This window comes from Mus musculus, chromosome 4 (genome assembly GCF_000001635.26).
Source record: "Mus musculus strain C57BL/6J chromosome 4, GRCm38.p6 C57BL/6J".
NCBI classification, from domain to species: Eukaryota; Metazoa; Chordata; class Mammalia; order Rodentia; family Muridae; genus Mus; species Mus musculus.
This window is the reverse complement of record NC_000070.6, coordinates 62,443,852-62,471,003: the sequence shown is the minus strand read 5'-3', so window position 1 is coordinate 62,471,003 and position 27,152 is coordinate 62,443,852. Positions and strand designations below refer to the sequence as shown.

At 46.2% G+C, this 27,152-nt stretch overlaps 1 protein-coding gene across 10 annotated transcripts; it reads left to right on the top strand.

Annotated features, from left to right (window-relative positions):
* Window positions 1–4: 4 nt before the first annotated feature.
* On the top strand, window positions 5–22,351 carry Wdr31 (WD repeat domain 31). Of its 10 annotated transcripts, none has more exons than XR_390342.4 (11): window positions 5–185; window positions 2,071–2,167; window positions 6,935–7,077; window positions 7,528–7,660; window positions 8,789–8,863; window positions 10,340–10,484; window positions 10,582–10,682; window positions 12,121–12,226; window positions 13,423–13,564; window positions 15,031–15,193; window positions 17,067–17,270. XR_390342.4 is itself a non-coding variant. In XM_006538254.3 (11 exons), exons 3-11 carry the CDS (start codon window positions 6,962–6,964, stop codon window positions 17,225–17,227), a joined length of 1,104 nt encoding a protein of 367 aa, XP_006538317.1. In that variant the 5' UTR covers window positions 42–271; window positions 2,071–2,167; window positions 6,935–6,961; the 3' UTR covers window positions 17,228–17,270. The 10 variants fall into 10 exon arrangements, 9 of the variants coding, with proteins under 9 accessions (XP_006538322.1, XP_006538321.1, XP_006538317.1 ...); XM_006538254.3 differs by having other exon boundaries at window positions 42–271; window positions 12,121–12,188; XM_006538257.3 differs by lacking the exon at window positions 17,067–17,270 and adding an exon at window positions 21,246–22,351 and having other exon boundaries at window positions 43–185; window positions 12,121–12,188.
* Window positions 22,352–27,152: the final 4,801 nt, after the last annotated feature.

Sequence of the window (27,152 nt, the reverse complement as noted above, 5' to 3'; positions counted from 1 at the left end):
CGGCCCCTGAGGGACTTCCGGCACGTGGAACCTGGGTTCCGGGGCTGCCGTGGACGCCCGGAGCGTTTAGGTGGAACTCCCGCCCTAGCGACGCGCGCCTGGTTGCTAGGGGCGGAGGCGCGGGAACCTGTGGAAGCTAAGGATGCCTGCTACCCGTGCTTTCGGGCCTCGGTGCTAGCCCACCGGTGGGTATGGAGCCCGAGGTGGGAGAGAGGGAGCATCGGGGGGCATCTTCGCGCTCTCCCCAGCGGTAGCCAGCCACCCACCCGAAGTGAGGAGGAGGTCTGGGAGGGTATGTGTAGGACCTGGTTTCACCTGCTTCCATCTTGGCGTAATCCTCCCCTGGCACGTGCACATGAAAGTAAGCTTTAGCAGTTCAGATAATGGACAGGAGTAGGAGCATTTATAATCTGAAGGGCCAGAAAGAAAACAAACAAGACAACAAAGAACTGCACGCTGATGGTCCTCAACGTTGGGAGTTCTGATCTAGCGCCGACCCTCAGTGAGACCGGGTGTCTTGTAAATCCTCTTACTGTCTGAATCTTTTCCTTTACATTATCATTAGAGTCAAACCAGTCCACCTCCTATAAGCTTCTGCGAGTCGTTTGTTAATCTTTGAACACTGGTGTAGATGTCTTAGTCACAGAGAGTATAGGTTAGATAGACATCCATGTGAAAGATTTGGGAAGAGAGCGTGGATTTAAAAAAAAAATCATTTATACCAGTTGGGAAGTGGCAGTGCATGCCTTTAGTCCCAGCATTGAGGCGGTAGAAGCAGGCAGATCTCTGAGTTCTTGGACAGCCTGCTTGGTCTACAGAGTGAGTTCGTTCCATGACAGCCAGGGCTACACAGTAAAACCCTGTCTCAAAAAAAAAAAAAAAAAATAATAATAATCATGTACACAACTAGCGCCATGTTAAAAGTCTCAGTGATCATACTTGCTAGGCCAGAACACATACACAGAGATTTATTAAAAAGAATATATCACAAGAAAAGTCAGGCCTAGTAGGCACATTCTTAGAATAAACCCGAGTGGGAAGAGTTCTTTTCGATAACAAGTCACGGGGAACTTGCTCAGTCTTGTGTGATTCATGGTAGGTGAAGAGGCAAGGGGCATCTCACTACCTTGCTAAGTAGTACATTTTACAGCGTCATTTCTTCAATATTTGGGTTAATACTGTGTCAGACTGCAAATGTTTGTATAAGACATCTCAAGTCACTAGGATCATATGAGAGGTTTTTTGTTGTTGTTGTTGTTGTTTTGAATCTTTGTGTGTGTGTGTGTCTACAGACAGGATGAGAAAAGTCTACTGAAATAAGATTCATTTCACTCAGTTCTGCCCCCATGACAGCAAGTTAGCTCTATGGATCACAGTTGTATCAAAGGCTATAAAGGAATTGTGTACTACATAACCGAAAGAGGATTTTCTGAGCTCTATCTAATGTAGGCCTTTGGAAAGCAGATTTGGACAGAGACAGATCAGGGGTTCAGATGTAGATCTGCTTCCCCCAGAAACCCACAGGGCATCCAGAGCCATCATGACCTTTCAGCACCTTTCCAAGTGCTTCCAGCCTTTGTGGGTTGAAGCAGGGTGATGAGCCTTCAGAGATATTTTTTGGATGGTCTTGTTAGGTAGTTTAAAAAGACCATTATTTTGAGGTCTGGTCACATGAGCCTGTGAGGCAGGAGGATTTTGAGTTGGAGGCCAGCTTGGGCTATACAGAAAAAGATTTTGTCCCCAAAAGACAAACAGTCAAAAACCACAGAGTGTTATGTTGTACCCTGTAAAGAGCTTCTGGCTAATCTTGCTCTTTAATTTAGGATGCCATCTCTCATGCAGCAGAGAAATAGATGTGTAGTTAACATCATGATATACTCTGCTCTATTAATAGAAAATTGACGTTCATATAATCTTGGAAATTTGTGTGCTATTTCTTAACGAGGAAAACTACAGTAATAATTTTTTTCAATTAAACGAGGCTCCTATTTACACTTGTAAATCTCTCTGGTGCAAACATATGCTTAGACAGAGGGGAGATTAACTTAAGCGTCCTTTCGTTAATTACAGAGATTAGGAAGTGGCTGTCTGACTTGTTTCCGAAGGCTGAATGAACTACAGATCATCAAATACAGCAGCTCACCAAGAAGATCTGGTTGCTTTGGGGGTAAGTAATGCCAAGTTACCCTTCCTTCCACTCCCCAGCGAAGATACCCACTAAGAATCCAGTTGGTTTTGAATACATTTACAGCCCCCGTGGTTTCCAGTGACCTAGATCTCGGGCAATACCTGTTTGCAGTTTGATGACAGTGTTAAACACAGGTGAAGCTGGCAGATGGGCAGCTCTGCATATCTATAAACAGTACATATCTTAGAGTTTCTGGATGCCGTCCTAGAACTTTTCCTTTTAGTCCATCACATGGCCTATCACAGAACATCCTAGAATGTTTGAATTAGAAGAGACTGCAGGTTCAGGAGTTTGCAACAAATACTTTTGTCATACTGTGTAAGCCATTTGGGGTTAAAAAAAAAAAGATCTTGGGGCTAGAGTGATGGCTCATTGGTTAAGAGCACTGACTGCTCTTCTAGAGGTCCTGTGTTCAATCTCCAGCAACCACATGGTGGCTCACAACCATCTGTAATGAGATCTGATGCCCTCTTCTGGCACAAAGGTGTACATGCAGATAGAGCACTCATACATAAAATAAATAAATCTGATTTTAAAAAGTCATTATGGAACACATAATGTTCTGGTCACGTAAAAGTCATTTAGTATTGTGCTGCTGCTTTAGGTAGGGAGGCTGAGGCAGGAGTGGGCCACTCCAGGACACAGTAAGCCCTGAGTGAGCTGAGGCAGATTCCAGAACTCTAGGCTACACCCTCCACTCTCAGCTCTGCATTGTGTCTGTGAGCTGTTCTTCTTTCCAGGATACCCGCCCATGTACTTCCTCAGACAGTGGGAGGGAAGTCTCTGGGAAACTCTGTTTTTAGTGGAGGGGATGAATAAGAATATGTACCTGGCGGCGTTTAGTTGCTCTTCTCTCTGTGGACAGCAGTTCCTGGAGCTCAGCTGGCTGTCTGTGAAACATGAAGCTTTCAGAACTTCTTTAAGCCCAAACCCGGAGGGAAGGAGACTGGCCCCTCTCACTGCCGCTTTTACTTCCTTCGGCTCTTCAGCTAGTTTGAAGGACACGGGGCCTGAGGTAGCTGAGATTGGCTCCTGGTCTGATCCTGCTAATGTTGGTGCTGGCCACCTCTCTTATTCTTTGACGTACCAGCAGGAATGTCACGTGCTCAGGAGGTGCTTCCTGAGAGAAGAGAGAAGGTGGATAGCCTTGGTTTTGGTGGTGGTGGTGGTGGTGTTTTTTTCCTTTGTTTGTTTGTTTGCTTTTTCTTTTATTTCTTATTTTGCAGCAGTGGGGATTAAACCCATGTGTGATCATGCTAGGCAAGCTTCGTGCCTGCCAGGCAAGCACTCTGCCACCATGCAGTCCTCAGCATCTTTGAATGCACATTTACTCTTTCTTTTTAGTTCTAGCATTGTGAGCTGATGAGGAAAAATATAAGTAAACCTGGGGAAAATACTCTTCTTATGCTGATACAGCATCCAGTACTAACACGTTGTCGTCTCTAGGACAGTTGTTCTCAGACCCTGTGGCCTCAGGATCTCAGGGCTGCTTCTCATGCTCAGAATGACTGAGGACACCAGAGACCTTTCCGATTCCTGCTCACTGCTGCCTGTATACCAATAAAGCTGGGATGTTTAAAAGATATTTCCTTACTTAAAACTAAAAGTATAAAGCTCTTGCATGTACACTGTGGTAGTGCCTAACTATATTACAGTACTTGGGAAGCAGACACAGGAGGATTGCAAGTTCAACACCAGCCTGGGATACACAGTAAGCTTTAGGCCAGACTGTGAGACCCTGTCTCTAAAAACAAAAGCCTATTGTGGGCCAAATGTGGTGGGACGTGGCTTTAATCCCAGTACTTGAGAGACAGAGGCAGGTGATTTCTGTGAGTTTTAAACCAGCCTGGTCTTCTTTTGATCCCAAACTCTAGGCCAGCTAAGGCTACATAAATGGCATGATTTATTAAAATTCCAAAACACCTTAGTTGGAAAAAGTGGTACTGAGTTTTTGAAACTCTCTTTTGATGTGTGATTTAAAGAGAAGACAGTTGGATTCTCATACCTACTTTTTCATTGTGTCTATTACTGGTACACTGCAATAAAATGTATTAGAAAGAAAAGCAGGCCTTGTACTGAGATGGAGGTGAAGGATGCCTTAGGACTTCTTGAGAGACTCAGAATGGCTGCTCCATGATCTCATTACAGTTGTCATTTCTAGCATCTTATTCTTGTTACATATTAACCTCTTGATCTCTTGATATTGGTGTGCCACATTAGGGAAACAATGCAAAGAAATTGCTAATGACAAGTTAGAAAGGTTATAGCTCTTAGAATAACTGAGGCTCTTCTCTTTTAAGAAGCTTTTCTAAGATTAATGTGATGGCTCAGCAGGTGAAGACACTTGCTGCTTAAACCTGATAACCTGAGTTCAATCCCCAGAACCCATGTGAAGGTGGAAGAAAGAAGTGATTTCACACAGTTGTGCTCTGACCTATATACTTGTACGTGGTGCGTGTGTACATGTGTGTGCATACACAGAGACAATAATAATGACTTTAATTGCAAAAAACCCTTGCCAATACAGGCTGTATTTTATTTTCACCTATATGTCCATAGTACTTAATTTATTATTGTAGAGCACATGTAACATAAAATTTACCATGCATGACATTTTATACATAGATGGTATTGTGTAGTGGTCGCCCACTCTCTAGTTACATGACATTTTTATCACTCCCAAAGTTAACTTTGTCTTTAGTAAGCAGTCGGCTGTACCCCCATTCTCCACCTCTGCTCAGCTCTTGGCAGCCACTAATCTACTTACTGTCACTGTAGATTTTCAAACTGGGTATTTCACGTGAGTGGGATCATGTGTCATATACAGTATGTCTAGCATTTTTTGCTTAGCGTGGTGATTTCCAGTTTCAGCCATATTCATGACTGTTTAGTAGATGGGTAGGCCACATTTTGTTTCTCCCTCCCTCCCTCCTTCCCTCCCTCCCTCCCTCCCTCCCTCCCTCCCTCTCTCTCTCTTTCTTTCTTTCTTTCTTTCTTTTGAGATAGTTTTGCTGTGTAACTCTGGCTGGAACTCTATATATAACCAGGCTGGCCTCAAACTTGCAGCGATCTGCCTGCTCCTGCCTCCAACTGCTGAGATTAAAAGCGTGTGCCATTATGCCTTGCTTTATGACATATTTTCATCTCTTGGCTGCTGCAAACAATGCCTGATGAGCATGTGTGTACCAACATTTGTCATAATTCCTGTCTTCATTTCTTTAAAGATTTATTTATTCTGTGTATAAATGTTTTGTGTGTGTATATATGTACCGAGTGCATGCCTAGTACCTACAGAGATCAGAAGCAAGTATCAGATCTCTTGGAACTAGAGTTTTGTTTTGTTTTTCCTTTATGTGCACCTGTATGTGTGTGTGTGTGTTTGTGTGTGTGTGTGTGTGTGTGTGTGTGTGTGTGTTACTGGGTCTCAAACTCAGCCTTGTTGTGTGTGCTAGACAAGCTCTTTTCTACCACTGAACTACATATCCAGACCTGTGTTTAACATTTTTAGAAAAAAAGTTTATATCTTTTAACTAGTTCATAAGATCAAAATTGTTGGGTTTTTTTTGTTTTTTTTTTTTTAAAGATTTGGGGTTGGTGAGATGGCTCAGTGGGTAAGAGCACCCAACTGCTTTTCCGAAGGTCTGAAGTTCCAATCCCAGCAACCACATGGTGGCTCACAACCACCCGTAATGAGATCTGACTATCTCTTCTGGAGTGTCTGAAGACAGATACAGTGTACTTACATCTAATAAATAAATAAATCTAAAAAAAAAGGCTAAATACTTTTTAAAAAGATTTATTTATTTATTATATGTAAGTACACTGTAGCTGTCTTCAGACACTCCAGAAGAGGGCGTCAGATCTCGTTACGGACAGTTGTGAGCCACCATGTGGTTGCTGGGAATTGAACTCCGGACCTTCAGAAGAGCAGTCAGTGCTCTTAACCACTGAGCCATCTCTCTAGCCCCAGATCAAAATTGTTTTAATCAGTTAAAAAATAATTGCAAGGCTGGGCAAGTAGCTCAATTGGTAAGTGCTTGACACACTAGCTTGAGGACCCCAGTTCAATTTGTAGCCCCTACATAAAAAACTGGGCATGGTGGCACTTGCATGTAATCCCAGCGCTGGGGAGGTGGACATAGCTGGTCTCTGTGGCTCTCTGTCCAGCCAGCAAGGCTAATTAGTCCTAAGTCTTAGTAAGAGACCCTGCCTGTCTCAAAAAAGAAAGTAGATAGCTCCTGAGCAAAGACACTTAAGGCTGGGTTGTCAAACTCTAGCGTCCACAAACATACTGATGTACCCGCACACACACACACACACACACACACACAAACATGCACATGTAAAGTAATTCTTAGTTTTTTTTGTTTTTGTTTTTTAATTTGAGACAGGGTTTCTGTGTAGCCCTGGCTGTCCTGGAACTCTGTAGACAAGGCTGGCTTTGAACTCAGAGATCCATCTGCCTCTGCCTCCGAGCATGCCTGTCTGTTCTTAGTATTTTTAAACATTAGTTTTGACTTGTCTGCTGAACCTCTATTGACAGCTGCAGTGCCAGGCTGAAGAGAACGAAGCAGGAGAAGGAAAAAAGTCAAATGCACACAGTTAATCTCTTTTCTAAAAAGAAATGTACCTCACACAGGAAGGAAAGAAGGAAGCAAGGAAAGAAGGGAGGAAAAAATTAGTCTAATCAAATTCCTAATGTTAGACCTAATGAAATTCAGTGTGTGCCCTATGCCCACTCCACAGGGAACACCCCCTCAGCGCCTGTGAGGGATGTTGTTACTTGACGGCCAACTGAAACCAGCTCTTCCTCAGAAGGTCTTCTGTAGACTCTGGGCTGTGATGGGAAAACTGCAGAGCAAACTCAGACACAGCACTTACTTATACAGGTAGATCAACTTCTGGGGTCCCCAGTTTTATCATGTTCCTTTAAAATTCTCCGCTAAAGAAAGAAAGAAAGCATTGTTAAGCTTTCCTGCCCACTTCATTTGGTGTACTGTTTCAGATGTAATCCCAGCCCTGGGGAGGTGACCATGGGCAGATGTCACCTCCCCGTCGAGCACCTGCAGTGCACACTCAGGGGCCCTGTATCTTTTGGAGTCATTTCCAGCGAGATCAGACACTCCTGGCCTCAGGATTCCCCTTCATCAGATTTCAGTAACTCAGTTATTCTGGGTGATTCCCAAGTAAATAGTGCCATTTATTTCTGGGCATTTTTCAAACAAACTGAGGGTCTCTTTCGTGTCTCACCCTTGCCTGAATTGATATCACTGCCACATTCTTCTGTCCCCTTCTCCCTTGTCCATTCCAGTGGCCCTCATTTTCCATTCTTTCTATAGCAGGCCTGATGGAATTATAGAAGAGAGAGTCCAGACTAAAGCTCCCCAAGAATACATCCCTGTTCACGTGGATACCGTCTCTGTGATTGCCACTCTGAACTCAGACCTTTGTATCTCTGGAGGAAAAGACAAGGTGAGGTTTCCAGTGCTTCCCACTCACCAGCTCACTGCAGGAAAGGGAAGATGTTCTGAGAGTCTGACACTAACATAACAGGGCTCAAAGTTCAAAGGCTGGAGTTTAAGCCCAGCTCTGCTACTTCCTATTATAATGGGCAAGTCTTTATATTTTCTGAGCTTTGCTTTCCTAGTCTGTCATAGAATAACAGCCATGCCCTAAGACAGCCATGAGGATTCCATGAGGACCTCACCCTTTGTCAGGCCACCTACATGCTTTTATAAATGGGGTGTTAGAGTTCCATCCACCTCGTCCTTAACAGTAACACTCAGACCCTGGAGTCAACAAAAAGAACATTCTAGCTGCTTTATGTTTTGTTTTACAGACTTCACACTGGTAAGCACTGACCCTTTATATTTTGGTCTGCCCTCTCGTCATCACGCTGGATTATCAGCTTTCTGTCCTCACACTAGGAGCTCTCTTGGCAGCCAGTGTGATAAACTGCAGCAGCAATACACTACTGATTCTTCCTGAAGGGAATGACCCTAATAATCCTCCTGATTCCCAATAGACTTTCAGAGGTGTCAGATTTCACTTGCAAACTGTATTTCACCATTTGTAAGATGCATTTATTTTAGATGTCATTACTTCAAATGAGGATACACTTGAGAATCAATACTTAAGTAGCAGTGTCTTGCTGGGCAGTGGTGGCGCACGCCTTTAATCCCAGAACTTGGGAGGCAGAGGCAGGCAGATTTCTGAGTTCAAGGCCAGCCTGGTCTACAAAGTGAGTTCCAGGACATCCAGGGCTACACAGAGAAACCCTGTCTCAAAAAAACAAACAAACAAACAAACAAAACCAAACAAACAAAAAACCCCAGCAGTGTCTTGTGTTATGTCTGTATTATTTTAGATCTAAGACATTGTATTTATGTGACCCTTTCTCACACCTGAGAGGTAGGCAAGACAAGGACTACCCACTTTGTTTTGTAGACAGGGGAACTGGCAGGCCAATTGCCACAGCGACTGGGGCACCTGCTCCTTTCTCTGTAGCAATGAACTCAGACACCCAGCAAGAAAATGCTGAGATCTTGCTCAGGATCCCGCCAGTGCTGCAGTAACGCCTGTAATCCCATTTCTCTGCAGACCGCCGTGGCCTACAATTGGAAAACTGGGCGTATGGTGAAAAGGTTCACAGGGCACGAGCGGGAAATCACGAAGGTAACTGTCAAACACTCACTCTGAAGGGAACTCGGGGCAAGAAAGGAAACAACAACAGCTACGGATAGGAGAAGGCAAAGGCTTGCTTTGACACCAGGAAGAGCAGAGCAAATCATTTCAAACATGGAATGAATCCCAATACGTAGCAGAGGTGTGGTGAAAACATGTACATATAGAGCAGAAATGACAAGCCATCCAGTCTGTAGTATTTTGTTATAAAGGCTTGAGCTGACTGCGCTAATGGTTTTCTTTTTTAAAGAAAGCATTGAAGGCTATAAGTAAGGAAACCTTCTGGGGTGTCTAAAACACCACAAGTTTTTGAGGGATGTCTATTAAGTCTTTTTTTCTTTTTTGTTTTTGTTTTTGTTTCGTTTTGTTTGGGTTTTGGTTTTTTGAGACAGAGTTCCATTGTGTAGCCCTGGCTGTCCTGGAACTCAGTCTGTAGACCAGGCTGGCTTCGAACTCAGACATTCTCCCTGCCTCTGTCTTCCGAGTGCAGAGATTAAAGGTGTGCACCACCACGCCCAGCTTATTCAGCCTTAAAAAGGAGCAAAGGGGCTGGAGAGAAGGCTCAGCAGGTAAGAGCACTGCCTGCTCTTCCAGAAGACTGGGTTCTATTCCCAGCACCCACGTAATGCTTACAACCATCTGCAACTCAAGTTTTGGCTTCCAAGGTCACTAGGCACTAAAGTGGTGTACAGACACTTGAGTGGCGAAGACACCCCACATACACATAACATAGTAATGATAAAGTAATTTCAAACTCATTTAAATAAGGAATGAAATTCTGGGGTTGGGGACCCAGCTCAGTAAAGCCTAGCATGGTGAAGCCCTGGCAGAAGAGAAGAGGTGATGCTCTGAAGCACGTGTCAGCAAGGCCAGTGTTAGATGCTAGACACAAGGCTGTCTACACCACGTGGTGAGACAACATACGCGGGACTGTGCAGTAGAGGTGCACGCGGGGGGGATGGAAGTTCTGCAGTTACACAGTCTCCCTGATTGTGGAAGTCTGTATAATGATGTGAGTGACCTTGTTGCCACTGAGCTGTACACTTGAAATGCTTAAAATGATCATTTCTATGGTGTGTGTGTGCTCAAATGTGCACACAGGGGGTGGGAGGTAGAAGGAGAGAGGGAATTAAATATAATATTTTCTTTTTTTTTAAGATTTATTTATTATTATGCCTAAGTACACTGTAGCTGTCTTTAGATATACTAGAAGAGGGTGTCAGGTCTCATTACGGATGGTTGTAAGCCACCATGTGGTTGCTGGGATTTGAACTCAGGACCTTCGGAAGAGCAGTCTGTGCTCTCAACCACTGAGCCCTCTCTCCAGCCCTAAACATAATATTTTAAAAAGGAAAATTAAAATGAAAAATGTGTGTGTGTGTGTGCATGCGGAGCCATGTTCCACTCTGAAGTCCTGTCTAGCTTGTCCACTTGAGCTGTCACCGTTCTTGCTTGTTCTCTGAGCAGATAGCCTGTATTCCCAAAGCAAACCAGTTCTTCAGCGCCTCTCGAGACAAGACAGTCCTGATGTGGGATCTGCAGGGCTCCTCGCACCCTAGGCAGCAGCTGTCTGGCCATGCCATGGTGGTCACTGGCTTGGCTGTGAGCCCAGGTAAAGTGCAGCAGAACCTTCCAGCACTGGGTGCATTCCCAGAACCCTGTCCACATCCCAACTTATGGCCACTGTGGCTTCTCACCTTGTTTTTAAGACTCGTCCCAGCTGTGCACTGGCTCTCGGGACAATAGCCTGCTTCTGTGGGATGTGGGGACCGGACAGTGTGTGGAGAGAGCGTCTGTCTCCAGGAACCTGGTACAAATTCAGACTTGATGTAGGGCAGGGTGGTGGAGAAGAGTGTAGGTGAGGAGGAGTGTGGGGCGAGCTCATGGGAGATCTGTGTGTGTGGCGTGATGCGGCTTGGGTTCAGTTGAGTGGTGGGAGCTGGGAGAAGGGGGGAGGGCCCTGTCTTCACACAGTTCTTCAAGCCACTTTTTTTGTTTTTTGTTTTTTTTTTTTTTTTTGTAAGGATAGGGAAGTTTGTGCCCTCCCCACTTTTTTCTGAAGAATGATTTATTTATTTTTATGTATATGAATACACTGTAGCTGTCTTCAGACACACCAGAAGAGGGCATTGGATCCCATTACAGATGGTTGTAAGCCACCATGTGGTTGCTGGGAATTGAACTCAGGTCCTCTGGAAGAGCAGTCAGTGCTCTTAACTGCTGAGCCATCTCTCCAGCTCCTTCAAAGCAAACTTTTAGCATAATTTTAGTACGACAGACACTGCTAGGAATAGAAATATAACAAAGGACATGGTGTTTGCAACTCTTGTGTACGGTGTGATACAAGATGGCTGCCCTTCATATACAAGTTAGTGTGTCCTTTACTTGATGTAATTCACTCTGTGGCAGTTAAATCCTTTAGACTTTGCACAGACTTTGGGCTCTGTCACACCTGGCTTCCAAACATGGGAGGAGTGGGGGGGGGGTGTACATTCTTTTTCTTTTTTCCCATGCTGGGGATTGAACCCTGAGCCTTGTACATGCTAAGCAAACACTGTGCCTCTAACCTACACTCCCAGCTCTGCCTTCAAATGGCAAATCTATTAGTTGAAAGTGCTATTTAAGCTTAGACTATAGGTGTCCGCGTTTATAAAATGGGGAGTTATGTCACTAGGCAAGATTCTTTGGGTGACTGACTGAGATAGTTTGTCGTAAAACACCCGTCAGGGTTCTTGGCGGGTGGCAGCTGTTCCTCAGAGTTTAGTCACCCACTCTCCTAGTTTTGAAGTCAGCCACAGATGGTGGAATGTGCTTGCCTGTGAGGATACTGCACTGAGAAAAGGGAAATCTGTTCCCCTGGGTTGTTTTGAAAATGTCTCATCTGTTCAGACAGGGCTGCAGGCCAGGACTGCTGTTACTCTTCTGAGCCCCTGAGGTGTTAGAGCAGAGTTCAGAGGCCCCACTTAGCACAGGGGCTGCTCTTCTGGCTGCTTCCTGCTCACCAGTGCCAGCTTTGGTTCAAGTCTCCAAGGCTAACCAGAAGGCCAGCCTACTGGTACCTCTGCCCCTGAGCACCGAGGAAAAGCAGGTGGAGAAGGATGAAGGCTGTGGGACAATGGCCCTGCTAACCCGAGCTTACCAGCTCAGGATCCCTGAGAGGAGATGAGGCATGAGGTTAGCCAGCTAATGGATTACAGCAGAGGACCACCTGCTGTGGAGACCTGCCTGCTAATGACTGTTTTCTCCAGGTCACACACCTGTGCTGGGTCCCGAGTGAGCCATACATAGTCCAGACCTCTGAGGATAAGACCATCAGGTGGGCTACTGGCCGCTGTGGAGGTGTTTCTGGTGAAGGTCTGTGGTTGCTGCCGTGCTTACATGACTGTCTCCATTCTGCTGCTTCATGACGCTGCGCCCTTCCTAGGGCTCTCTTGTCCTCTACTCCACGGTCCCTGTGGACTCTCTGACCTGTAGCTTATGGGAACACAATGAACGCACAAGATCAGGTCCAGCTAAGGTTCTGGTGAGGGGTTTGAAGCAGCGGACCTTGGTCATTCCCAGTGTGTGGCCAGATCAGCCTCAGCCTCACCTGTACAACCACCCTGTCAGGCAGCCTGGCTCTGCTGGCAAGCCTTGGGGGATTCTCGAGTTTCTAGGCACTTAGCCCTCAAGCAAAGGCTCCCTTGGAAAGAAGGATCAGAGTCTAGTCAGGGAAGTCAGATAGTTGGTAGTTGACAGACTGGGGAGCATGACTCACAATTGTGGTTCTCAGAGGCGACTTGTATGAAACTGGAGGAATGAGATGAGAGGGAACACAGGACCCCACAGCACTCAAGGCCAGACCTGGCCATGGTCAGCGGCAGCCTGCTTCTGGAGTGCAGATGATGCTGTAGTGAGGATCCTTTAGGGACCTGGACTGCAGTCTCAGCACTTGAGAGGCCAAGTACTGCAGCCTGTACTACATAGCTTCCAAACAGCAACAATGTATCTTTTTTTTTTCAGTTATAGACACAAAAATAGCCTCCTGTCTATTGAAAGCAGTGTCCTAAAGGACTAAGTTAACTAGTACAATTAAGATGTGTGGTCTGAGTTCCAGTCAGCCTAATGTACAGATTTGAGTCCCAGGACAGCCAGGGCTACACAGAGAAACCCTGTCTCAGAAAACCAACAAAACCAGATCTGTGTTCTAACGTCTCCATGAAAAGGTGGTGAGACGGCTCAGCAGATAAAGGCACTGCTGCCAAGCCTGACGGCAGCCTGGAACCCCAGGAAATACAGTCCCTGGGACCCCCACACATGCTGTGGTGTGTGCAGCTCCTCTTCCCAAACAAACATAGTCTTTTGAAAAGTCCATATGATTTGATTTCAAAGCAGAAAAATTCAAGCTGGCACTGGTTTGGTTCCTTCCTGTCAGCTTTAGAGTCTGTTAGGTTGTGACATTCCATTCTGACTGGCAGCAAAGAGTCAGGCTTTTCCTGTTAGTGGGATATCACGGTTATGTTTCCGTCCCATTTACTACAAAATCACATTCTGCTTCTAATTCCTTTCAGATTATGGGACAGTCGGGGGCTTCAGATGGCTCACATGTTTCCCACAAAACAGCATATCCAGACCCATTGTGAAGTCAGCGTGGATGGACACACGTGTATTTCCTGCAGCAGTGGCTTTGGGGGTGAAGGCTGTGAAGCCACGGTGAGAGGCTGGGCCAGGTGTCTGCTCACTGATGAGCAGGCTGCTCTGGTCTCACTCCCGTCGCCAGGCTGCACAGACAGGATCTGCAACAGCACTGGCCTGCTTCAAATGCAAACTGTCAGTCACCCCGTGCACTCCAGTGGCTTCCTTTGAGAAACATTTATTAACCGGGGTCTGTCTGAATTGGTAATAGACAAGAGAACAGGATGGAAGTCAGGATAGAAAAGGGGTAAAGAGAGCAGCCTGCTGCTGATCTTGCTCCTAGAAGAGCCTAAACAGGTAGGGACTGTCAGAAGAGACAGAGGTGTGGCCTTTGAGTAAGTGGCCATGCTAAGGAAAGCGTAGTTCATTGGGCTGGTCCAGGGGCCAACTCCCTTATCCAGATACACACCTCCCTTGCCGTAACCTCGGGATATACTCTTTAGGACCCTCCCAAGTTTCTGGATTCATAACTGCAAGTTCTCATTTAAATAAGAGTGTATTTCTGAGTTATCAGACATGTGTGCCATGTCAGACTTTGAGCTAAGCATTCATGGTTCCATTTATTTCCTAAGACAGGGCTTGAGTTCTATGCAATTCTGTGCTGTTTTAATGTCTATTTTACGGTCAAGGGAATAGAGACATGGCAAGTTAGACATGTAGCTAAGACGTAGCTGGTCTTAGTTATTTTGTGGGTTCTTTTTTCTACCCTTTATCCCCCTGGTTTCACCCCCTGTCACTAGATAGCAGAGGAAGAAGGATGTGGGCGGCGGGGTGGGGGCAGTGGGGAGATCTGTGAATCTAGTATTTTCTGAGCATGACTATTCAGAAGTTGGGAACCGTAACCAGCTCCCCCTGTATGACCAACAATCACTGACCCTGACAGGGGGCCCTAGAATTTGTACACCCTCTGAAGAGTTCCCAGACTTTCAAATGCCACACATTCACAGAAACTATCTGTAGCTGGCAAAACCATGTTTCCATTCCAATATTCTCACTGCAGGAATCTCCTACTCAGGACATGTTCTTAGAAGGGGTAGATTAGGGTTTGCAGATCTTGCATGTATCATCTCTTATCCAGCTGATGGATGACAGGGGCTCCTGGGCCCCCGTCTTAGACACTGTTCAGTTTTCTCTCATCTCTGAAGGGTTCCTTATAGGTATGGTTTGATATGTGTCAGTACAACAGGGACCGATGGGGCTGTCACTTCCTCTGTCAGAGGCACTAAGCATCACATCAGAATGTGTGCACACAGGAAGAAGGTGTCCCTTACTTTGGGGTCCCCACAGCCATAGCTAGTGCTGTTCAAGACATAGTCCATACTGCAATAATTGCTGGATGGATGGGGGTTGGGTATGGTGGATGAGATAAGAGCTTCACCTGACTTTCTGGTTCCATGAGAGGGGGTCATAGGGAATGGGAGGGTAGATATTCGTGACACATGAGCATCTGTGTGTATGAGCTGGCTTGTGTCATTACTTTGCAGTTGTGGGACCTAAGACAGACTAGAGACAGAATGTGTGAGTATAAGGGGCATTTCCAGACAGTTGCATCCTGTGTCTTTCTACCGAAGTCCACGGCCTTGATGCCTATGATTGCTACCTCTGCACATGACTCCAAGGTGAAGATTTGGAACCAGGATACTGGAGGTAAGCAGTCTGCTCTCAATTGCTGTTCAGGAGCTGAGTGCAGCCTTAAGACTTTTTGCATTACTCACCGTATGCAAAGCCACCCGTGTCCTGCCGTTTTATAGTCTCCTGGTGGTTAAGAGGGGAGACACCACAGTGCCCGCATCTTTCTGTTCCAGCTCTGGCTATATAAGCCAGCTCCAGGCTTCCCTCATACCATGACATACAAAGTTATTCCTGAGAGTCTAGAGGGAACATGTTTGACTCGTAAGTTCTTTCCACATGCAGTTCCTCATCAGATTTGAACTTGTGAGACTCAGAATGTCTGGAAAGGGGAAAGAGAATGCTAATTTTTTTTAAATATTTATTTTTTTATTATATGTAAGTACACTGTAGCTGTCTTCAGACACTCAAGAAGAGGGCGCCAGATCTCATTACAGATGGTTGTGAGCCACCATGTGGTTGCTGGGATTTGAACTCAGGACCTTCAGAAGAGCAGTCAGTGCTCTTAACCACTGAGCCATCTCTCCAACCCGAGAATGCTAATTTTTAGTTCTTATTTCAAGGATACAGTTAGAACCTCAGCTCTTGTTGGGACTGTAGTAAAATAAGAACAGACTCGGAAAGGCTCCACCTGCTGGGAGTCTGAGGCAGTGCTTGAGATCGCAGTAAAGTGGAGGCCCTCAGCACCAGAGAAAACTCTGTCTGGTGGGCCGTGTAACTTCCCAGAGACTTGTGTGTGCAGGACCTTAGAGGTCAAATGGTGGATGCCTGGGAATTCTGTGAGCCATGGTTTAAACTTTTGGTAGCATGAAATTCAGTCACGGTGGGGAATCTACTAAGGACATGGACAAGTCTGTGAGCAAGTGTTGGGTTCTCTTCTAGAAGTCTGATTTCCCAGCACTGCCTCTGTGCTGCTTTAATCCTGACAGGATTTGACTTGAGACAAAAACAGTGTTATCTTAGAGCTCTTCAAAATCTTCTCAGTCACTCTCCAGAAACTCAGTTCCCCTCAGGGAAAAGAGGTAGGTGTGGCTAATAGTCAAACAGCTGTGGCCATAAAGCCAAACTTGTATCGTGAAGACAGGCCTGCCCTACCCTTACCTGCCCCAGTGTAACGTCTGCAGGCAAGGGACCGTGGACGTTTCAGATGAAGGGAGCACACCACCTCAGTGTGGGGAGCCAGGTTGGGAGGCACCGCTGCCCTGCAGTGCTCCTAGAAGAGTAGCCTCAGAGATGCAGATGGAGGGAGGCTGGCCCAGTTAAAATAAATTCCAGACTTTAATCCCAGCACTTGGAAGGCAGAGGCGGTGGATCTCTGTGAGTTTGAGGCTAGCCTGGTCTATAGAGTGAGTTCTAGGACAGCCAGGGCTACAAAGAGAAATCCTGTCTGGAAAACACAACAAAAAAAGCAAAGGCCAAGCCTCCATCACTTCCTCTCCTCCGTGAAGAGAGCTGGCAGCCTCAGATTAGTGTCCTTGTCTGTTTCCCCTGACTTAGCCTGTCTTCTCTACCCCTTTTAAATATGGCCTCACTTGTCTGAAATACTGCTTGGGTGTCTACATCCTGTTAGTCCTGGAGTTGAGGTCGTGGAGGTGACCCTGGGTCTCCCAGTCAGGTGCAGTGTACCTTGGTGAGAGGCAGAGCCCTCCTGGCTTAGAGGGCACAGGGCATGCTTTGTTTCCTGTTCTCATGGTACAGTCCCACATTTCCTAATGATATTTCAATGAACAGCAGAGCACATCCGATGGTTTAGACACGCAGTGGTGGACTGTGCTTTCTGCGTGTGCACGAGCGCCTCCCTGATGCTCACAGAGTGGCAGGACTGCCTCGTGATGGCTTTTCTAGCATGTTTCCATCATAAAGCACAGCCCAGCTCTCCTTCCTCCTGCAGCTTGCCTCTCCACCTTGTCTCTGGATGGATCAGGACCCCTGACCTCACTGGCTGTTGGTGACATCTCCTCCTTGTTATGCGCAAGTTTCTACAGAGGAGTTCACTTACTCAGAGTGGACCACAGCCAAGGACTGGAACTGCAGGAAGTGGCAGCCTTCTAAAATCAAGAGATATTGATTGGATAATATCAAACCATGGTCCCTCTTTCTGTGTGGCTTTGTGTTTTTCCACATGATCTTCGGGGGGGGGGGTGGTTAGAGTTGGTGTTCTTTTCTTAGCTTTACTTCGAAGGCGTATCATTGTTAGATGATTTGAAAAATCAGGGTATTTGTTTGTACAAGTCTCACTCCATAGCCATTAAGTTCCCTAACTTATGGATCTGTGAACTCTGGAATGACAAAGGAGTAGTGCAAGAGGATGCTACTCATCCATCCTACAGAGGGCTAAGTAGAGTCTCCCTAAAAGTCCCAGTGATGTTCCCATTCCACAGATGGGAAAGCTAGGGCCCAGAGAGAGGCATGCATTATTTTGTCCACACAGGAAGGGAAGAGCTGAGATTTGAATCTGGGTCTGCCTGACTTGGAGCTGGGAAGTCTTCCTCCCCAGTCTTTGCCTTTGTTGTTTTAGACACTTAGAGACCATAACAATGTTTATTTATTTTTGAGACTAATTATTAATCTAGTTCTGGAGATTGGATTCAGGATGTTGTTTCTGCAAGCCAGGAGCTCTGCCACTGAGCTTTCCCCTACCCTTGCATTAAGTTTAGACTCTGGGGACATCTGAGGCTGTAGGCAGGTCTCCTTTTAGGGCAGCGAAATGCCTAGCGTGTGCTGGATGCATGCGGTGCTGCAGCTGATAGTTTCTTGTAGAAGGAGACAGTAAGTCAAATAAATGGAGGGGGTTGCTCTGGTGAGTCAAGAGGGCTCTGCACCGTTCCCACTCTTTCCTGAGCCCTGCCATGTGCCTGAGAAGCAGAAAGACGAGCGTGTGCTCACGTTGATGGAACCTTTTAAAAGTTCTAGCCTGGTCTACAAAGTGGACTCCAGGATAGCCAGGGCTACATGGAAAAAAAAACTCTCAAACAAAACAAAAAGTTATGTTAGAGCCAGGCAGTGGTGTTGCATGATTTTAATCCCAGCATTCAGAAAGACAGGCAGATCTCTGAGTTCAAGGCTAGTCTGGTGTGCAAAGTGAGTTCCAGGACAGTGAGGGCTGCACAGAGAAACTCTGTCTTGGAAAAAAAAGAAGAAGAAAAGAAAAAAAAATTAAGGGGATAACATTTGAAATGTAAATAAAGAAAATATCCAATAAAAATAAATAAAAAAGAAAAGAAAAAAGTTATTTTAGGCCTTAAGTAGGATACTCTTAGTGTTCAAGATCCTGGCTGCTGAAGTCATGAGTTCTGCATCTTTGAGCTGCCCTCCTCATTCATGTGAAGGACTTTGTTCCAGACAGTTTTTTTCCTTGTAAGCCCTTACAGTCTTGTCAATCACATATTTAAAGTTTAATCACATCTCTATATTTATTAACATGTATCATTCGTAAGTATAACCTAAGGAAAGCGGGTGGTGATTATTAATGGTCTCCACTTAGACTTGGTTAGACTTGGGGGTCCCCAGCAAAGTACAGAGCTCAGGTAACTTGGAGAGTAATTTTTTGGCACTGTGAAGGACTGTGGCTGTTTCTGAGTGCCTTTTGAAGACAATTATTAAAGAACAGTGTCTTAGTCAGGGTTTCTTTTCCTGCACAAACATCATGACCAAGAAACAAGTTAGGGAGGAAAGGGTTTATTCAGCTTACACTTCCATGTTGCTGTTCATCACTAAAGGATGTCAGGACTGGAACTCAAGCAGGTCAGGAAGCAGGAGCTGATGCAGAGGCCATGGAGGGATGTTCCTTACTGGCTTGCTTCTCCTGGCTTGCTCAGCCTGCTCTCTTATAGAACCCAAGACTACCAGCCCAGAGATGGTCCCACCCACAAGGGGCCTTTCCCCCTTGATCACTAATTGAGAAAATGCCTTACAGTTGGATCTCATGCAGGCATTTCCTCAACTGAAGCTCCTTTCTCTGTGGTAACTCCAGCTGTGTCAAGTTGACACAAAACTAGCCAGTACAAACAGCCTCATCATTAAGCTTAAGAGCGACTGTGCCTGGGTCCCAGCACTTGGGAGGTAGAGCAGGAAGGGTTCACGGTCACCCTCACCTTTTTTTGTTTTGTTTTGTTTTTTCGAGACAGGGTTTCTCTGTGTAGGTTTGGCTGTCCTGGAACTCACTCTGTTGACCAGGCTGGCCTCGAACTCAGAAATCCACCTGCCTCTGCCTCTGCCTCCAAAGTGCTGGAATTAAAGGTGTGTGCCACCACTGCCCAGCCAAGGTCACCCTCACCTTTATGGGTAAGCTCAAGACCAAGTGACGCTGCCATGCCCTGCCACATGCCTCCACCCCCAAAAAAAAGATTTCCCTAAGGTTGGCAGATTTTGTGTTACCCAGCAGATCCTGCATTCCAACCAAGCATGTCATGGAATAGCATTGGGATGATCTGAAAGAAATGTGAACATGGGTATCCAGGATGTACCCATGGGCTCAACCCCTCTAGTGGAGTGAGACATTTGAAAACTGCTTCAGCGGCTCAGAACTGGTCAGGATGATGGGGGTTGCAAGACAGAAAGAAGCCAAGGCCCTGAGTTGAGTTGAGCTGCTGCACTGTTGCTGGAAGAGAAATGAGCCTCTTTAATCTACTATATAATGATTTTACTAGGTTTAGAAACCATATGAAAATTTCAAATGTCCAAGCTTAAAGCTCGGAATTTTCATAAATTGAAAAAACTCTACAAACCAAGACCTGAATGTAGATGTGTGCGGGACTGAGAACCAATAGGTTGCTGTGTTCCAGATCAAGTCAAGCAGACCCAGAATAAAATCTCAGGCTGTCCCCTTCTGTTTGTAACTATGGGCAAAGTGCTGCATGGCTCTAGGCCTCAGCTTTCCTACTTGTGAAATGGGAACATCACTGAAGTTCACGTGACAACACGGATCCAGCTCCACAGCACTGCTTTCACCTTCATGGACTTCTGCACTGTCAGGTAAAGGTGGTCTGGGCTCTAAGGAGCAGAATCTACACTGCAGGGACAAGGTCTCATGAATGATGCCAACGTGGGCCCCCAAGCCCAGCCAACCTCAGCTCGGCACAGCCTGGGACATGAGCTCACAGCCAGTCCACGACTCATGAGTGATAGCAAATCACTCTTGCTTTAAGACTGTATCCTGAGTGGTTTGTGACGCTGCGAGGGATGTGAGTCAAGCATGTACTGGTTAGGCTGCGTTTGCTCGGCGTTTTTGCGACATTGACACAGTGGTCATATGTAGTTGGACACCGTCCCCATTGAATGAAGACACTGATCTGTGCATGGAGTTGGTACTTGGGTAGTTTCTCATTTGGGACTCATGACGTTGCTCCTAGAACCTCATAATACGTCCTTTGGTGAACAGATGCATGTATTTGCACTCATTCTATAACAAAAAAAGAACTTGCCAGACTATTGTAATTTATGCAACCGGCTTTAGTAGATACTGCCAGACAGTTCCCCAAAGAATTTGTGTCACGTTGCTCTTGAGCAGGTTCTGCAGAAGAGTCAAGAGTTCTGGCTCTTCACCTTGGCCATCCTTCGTGTTTTTGAACTTTACAACCCTCCATTATAGAAATAAACGTGCTGATGCTGAAGACTGCTCCATGGGAGTGAGCTCCAGGATCCAAAAATAGAAAGAGGCTGGGCCAACCGACTTGGCCATCTACTCTTGTCTCTAATGCCTCCAGTTAAGAGGTCAGAATTCATAATAGATCCCGGTTCCCTATATTTTTACACGCTCACAACTACAACCTCATTTGCATCTCCCAAGAAAATATCTCCAAGGTAGATGGCATGGAGAATAGCATCTCCATTCTACAACAGAACAGCATGCCCAAGGTCCAACGGCACGTGGTAGGTGCAGGCCGAGCTAGGGTCTTGGACACAGAGTGGTTTTTCCTGGCAAGGCCCTCTGCTTTTGATGGTTTTATGGTGGTTTCAAGGGAAGGCTGAAGAGGCTGGGGACAGGTAGGAAGTGTTTGTGCCTATGGAAATAAGTAACATTGAGTTACACACAGAACAACCAATTCATTCCCTATGTTAATTCTTCCAGATCTGGAGTTCTAAGTCCTGCACAGAGACAAGTGAAAAGCCCAGCCTTGGGTGATGGAGACTGGAGCCACCTGGCACTACAGTCCAATGGGCCCCCACCTCCACCCCACTTCATCTGGAAATCACCTTTTAGCAATTGGCTGACTTTTGTGACTAAAATGAATGCAGCTGTTTAAAATGAGGTCATGGGGAATATTGCCCATGTTTTACCCTACGTAAGAAACAGACAACGGAATGCCACACGTAGCGACACTTCACTGTGGAATGTTGGGAGCCGCGCCCACATTCGCCGTTACAAGATGGCGCTGACAGCTGTGTTCTAAGTGGTAAACAAATAATCTGCGCATGTGCCGAGGGTGGTTCTTCACTCCATGTGCTCTGCCTTCCTCGTGACGTCAACTCGGCCGATGGGCTGCAGCCAATCAGGGAGTGACACGTCCTAGGCGAAGGAAAATTCTCCTTAATAGGGACGGGGTTTCGTTTTCTCTCTCTCTTGCTTCTTGCACTCTGGCTCCTGAAGATGTAAGCAATAAAGCTTTGCCGCAGAAGATTCTGGTCTGTGGTGTTCTTCCTGGCCGGGCGTGAGAACGCGTCTAATAACAATTGGTGCCGAATTCCGGGACGAGAAAAAACTCGGGACTGGCGCAAGGAAGATCCCTCATTCCAGGACCAGAACTGCGGGTCGCGGTAATAAAGGTTCCCGTAAAGCAGACTGTTAAGAAGGATTCAACTGTATGAATTCAGAACTTTTCAGCTGGGGAACGAGAGTACCAGTGAGTACAGCTTTACGAGGTAAGTCTGATCTTGAACTTTCTAAGGAAATTCAAGACAGTCTATCAGAAGTAAAGTGGAATATGTTTGGCCTTGAATTTTTTCTGGTGTTAGGAGCCCTTTTGTTCCTTTTCACATGTTATCAAGTGATTAAGATAGGGCTGAAAATTCTAGAGGAAATTCAGGACAAGCTATCAGAAGTAAAGCGGGGAGAGAGAGTAGGAGCAAAGAGAAAATATGGTACACAAAATAAGTATACAGGCCTTTCCAAGGGTCTTGAACCCGAGGAAAAGTTAAGGTTAGGTAGGAATACCTGGAGAGAGATTAGAAGAAAAAGAGGAAAAAGGGAAAAGAAGAAAGATCAATTAGCGGAGGTCTCTAGGAAAAGGAGCCTGTGCTCATCGCTGGATGGGCTCGGGGAGCCAGCTCTTAGTAGCTCTGAAGCAGATGAAGAATTCTCCTCTGAGGAAACAGACTGGGAGGAAGAAGCAGCTCATTATGAGAAAAAAGGGTACCAGCCAGGTAAAGTGCTAGCTAATCAGTTAAGGAAGCCAAAAGCGGCTGGCGAAGGCCAGTTTGCTGATTGGCCTCAGGGCAGTCGGTTTCAAGGTCTGCCCTATGCGGAGCCCCCGCCCTGCGTAGTGCGTCAGCAATGCGCAGAGAGATGCGCAGAGAGGCAGTGCGCAGAGAGGCAGTGCGCAGACTCATTCATTCCCAGAGAGGAACAAAGGAAAATACAACAGGCATTTCCGGTCTTTGAAGGAGCCGAGGGTGGGCGTGTCCACGCTCCGGTAGAATACTTACAAATTAAAGAGCTTGCCGAGTCGGTCCGTAAATACGGAACCAATGCTAATTTTACCTTGGTGCAGTTAGACAGGCTTGCCGGCATGGCACTAACTCCTGCCGACTGGCAAACGGTTGTAAAAGCCGCTCTCCCTAGTATGGGCAAATATATGGAATGGAGAGCGCTTTGGCACGAAGCTGCACAAGCGCAGGCCCGAGCAAACGCAGCTGCTTTGACTCCAGAGCAGAGAGATTGGACTTTTGACTTGTTAACGGGTCAGGGAGCTTATTCTGCTGATCAAACAAACTACCATTGGGGAGCTTATGCCCAAGTTTCCTCCACGGCTATTAGGGCCTGGAAGGCGCTCTCTCGAGCAGGTGAAACCACTGGGCAGTTAACAAAGATAATCCAGGGACCTCAGGAATCCTTCTCAGATTTTGTGGCCAGAATGACAGAGGCAGCAGAGCGTATTTTTGGAGAGTCAGAGCAAGCTGCGCCTCTGATAGAACAGCTAATCTATGAGCAAGCCACAAAGGAGTGCCGAGCGGCCATAGCCCCAAGAAAGAACAAAGGCTTACAAGACTGGCTCAGGGTCTGTCGAGAGCTTGGGGGACCTCTCACCAATGCAGGCTTAGCGGCCGCCATCCTCCAATCTCAGAACCGCTCCATGAGCAGAAATGATCAGAGGACATGTTTTAATTGCGGAAAGCCTGGGCATTTTAAGAAAGATTGCAGAGCTCCAGATAAACAGGGAGGGACTCTCACTCTTTGCTCTAAGTGTGGCAAGGGTTATCATAGAGCTGACCAGTGTCGCTCTGTGAGGGATATAAAGGGCAGAGTCCTTCCCCCACCTGATAGTCAATCAACTGATGTGCCAAAAAACGGGTCATCGGGCCCTCGGTCCCAGGGCCCTCAAAGATATGGGAACCGGTTTGTCAGGACCCAGGAAGCAGTCAGAGAGGCGACCCAGGAAGACCCACAAGGGTGGACCTGCGTGCCGCCTCCGACTTCCTATTAATGCCTCAAATGAGTATTCAGCCGGTGCCAGTGGAGCCTATACCATCCTTGCCCCCGGGAACCATGGGCCTTATTCTCGGCCGGGGTTCACTCACCTTGCAGGGCTTAGTAGTCCACCCTGGAGTTATGGATTGTCAACATTCCCCTGAAATACAGGTCCTGTGCTCAAGCCCTAAAGGCGTTTTTTCTATTAGTAAAGGAGATAGGATAGCTCAGCTGCTGCTCCTCCCTGATAATACCAGGGAAAAATCTGCAGGACCTGAGATAAAGAAAATGGGCTCCTCAGGAAATGATTCTGCCTATTTGGTTGTATCTTTAAATGATAGACCTAAGCTCCGCCTTAAGATTAATGGAAAAGAGTTTGAAGGCATCCTTGATACCGGAGCAGATAAAAGTATAATCTCTACACATTGGTGGCCCAAAGCATGGCCCACCACAGAGTCATCTCATTCATTACAGGGCCTAGGATATCAATCATGTCCCACTATAAGCTCCATTGCCTTGACGTGGGAATCCTCTGAAGGACAGCAAGGGAAATTCATACCTTATGTGCTCCCACTCCCGGTTAACCTCTGGGGAAGGGATATTATGCAGCATTTGGGCCTTATTTTGTCCAATGAAAACGCCCCATCGGGAGGGTATTCAACTAAAGCAAAAAATATCATGGCAAAGATGGGTTATAAAGAAGGAAAAGGGTTAGGACATCAAGAACAGGGAAGGATAGAGCCCATCTCACCTAATGGAAACCAAGACAGACAGGGTCTGGGTTTTCCTTAGCGGCCATTGGGGCAGCACGACCCATACCATGGAAAACAGGGGACCCAGTGTGGGTTCCTCAATGGCACCTATCCTCTGAAAAACTAGAAGCTGTGATTCAACTGGTAGAGGAACAATTAAAACTAGGCCATATTGAGCCATCTACCTCACCTTGGAATACTCCAATTTTTGTAATTAAGAAAAAGTCAGGAAAGTGGAGACTGCTCCATGACCTCAGAGCCATTAATGAGCAAATGAACTTATTTGGCCCAGTACAGAGGGGTCTCCCTGTACTTTCCGCCTTACCACGTGGCTGGAATTTAATTATTATAGATATTAAAGATTGTTTCTTTTCTATACCTTTGTGTCCAAGGGATAGGCCCAGATTTGCCTTTACCATCCCCTCTATTAATCACATGGAACCTGATAAGAGGTATCAATGGAAGGTCTTACCACAGGGAATGTCCAATAGTCCTACAATGTGCCAACTTTATGTGCAAGAAGCTCTTTTGCCAGTGAGGGAACAATTCCCCTCTTTAATTTTGCTCCTTTACATGGATGACATCCTCCTGTGCCATAAAGACCTTACCATGCTACAAAAGGCATATCCTTTTCTACTTAAAACTTTAAGTCAGTGGGGTTTACAGATAGCCACAGAAAAGGTCCAAATTTCTGATACAGGACAATTCTTGGGCTCTGTGGTGTCCCCAGATAAGATTGTGCCCCAAAAGGTAGAGATAAGAAGAGATCACCTCCATACCTTAAATGATTTTCAAAAGCTGTTGGGAGATATTAATTGGCTTAGACCTTTTTTAAAGATTCCTTCCGCTGAGTTAAGGCCTTTGTTTAGTATTTTAGAAGGAGATCCTCATATCTCCTCCCCTAGGACTCTTACTCTAGCTGCTAACCAGGCCTTACAAAAAGTGGAAAAGGCCTTACAGAATGCACAATTACAACGTATTGAGGATTCGCAGCCTTTCAGTTTGTGTGTCTTTAAGACAGCACAATTGCCAACCGCAGTTTTGTGGCAGAATGGGCCATTGTTGTGGATCCATCCAAACGTATCCCCAGCTAAAATAATAGATTGGTATCCTGATGCAATTGCACAGCTTGCCCTTAAAGGCCTCTCACCCAAAAAATCCAGACTGACCAAGGGAATACTGATGTCCCTCGTCTTGGTGATGTCCAGGGCGTCAATAATAAAGAGAGAGCAGCGTTGGGGGATAATGTCGACATTTCCACTCCCAATGACGGTGATGTATAATGCTCAAGTATTCTCCTGCTTTTTTACCACTAACTGGGAACTGGGTTTAGCCTTGATTCAGACAGCCTTGGCTCTGTCTGGACAGGTCCAGACAACTGACACCATTAACACTTTGTCAGCCTCAGTGACTACAGTCATAGATAAACAGGCCTCAGCTAATGTCAAGATACAGAGAGGTCTCATGCTGGTTAATCAACTCATAGATCTTGTCCAGATACAACTAGATGTATTATGACAAATAACTCAGCAGGGTTGTGAACAAAAGTTTCCGGGATTGTGTGTTATTTCCATTCAGTATGTTAAATTTACTAGGGCAGCTAAATTGTCAAAAAGTCTTTTTCAGTATATGTTACAGAATTGGATGGCTGAATTTGAACAGATCCTTCGGGAATTGAGACTTCAGGTCAACTCCACGCGCTTGGACCTGTCGCTGACCAAAGGATTACCCAATTGGATCTCCTCAGCATTTTCTTTCTTTAAAGAATGGGTGGGATTAATATTATTTGGAGATACACTTTGCTGTGGATTAGTGTTGCTTCTTTGATTGGTCTGTAAGCTTAAGGCCCAAACTAGGAGAGACAAGGTGGTTATTGCCCAGGCGCTTGCAGGACTAGAACATGGAGCTTCCCCTGATATATGGTTATCCATGCTTAGGCAATAGGTCGCTGGCCACTCAGCTCTTACATCTCACGAGGCTAGACTCATTGCACGGGATAGAGTGAGTGTGCTTCAGCAGCCCGAGAGAGTTGCACGGCTAAGCACTGCAATGGAAAGGCTCTGCGGCATATATGAGCCTATTCTAGGGAGACATGTCATCTTTCATGAAGGTTCAGTGTCCTAGTTCCCTTCCCCCAGGCAAAACGACACGGGAGCAGGTCAGGGTTGCTCTGGGTAAAAGCCTGTGAGCCTAAGAGCTAATCCTGTACATGGCTCCTTTACCTACACACTGGGGATTTGACCTCTATCTCCACTCTCATTAATATGGGTGGCCTATTTGCTCTTATTAAAAGGAAAGGGGGAGATGTTGGGAGCCGCGCCCACATTCGCCGTTACAAGATGGCGCTGACAGCTGTGTTCTAAGTGGTAAACAAATAATCTGCGCATGTGCCGAGGGTGGTTCTTCACTCCATGTGCTCTGCCTTCCTCGTGACGTCAACTCGGCCGATGGGCTGCAGCCAATCAGGGAGTGACACGTCCTAGGCGAAGGAAAATTCTCCTTAATAGGGACGGGGTTTCGTTTTCTCTCTCTCTTGCTTCTTGCACTCTGGCTCCTGAAGATGTAAGCAATAAAGCTTTGCCGCAGAAGATTCTGGTCT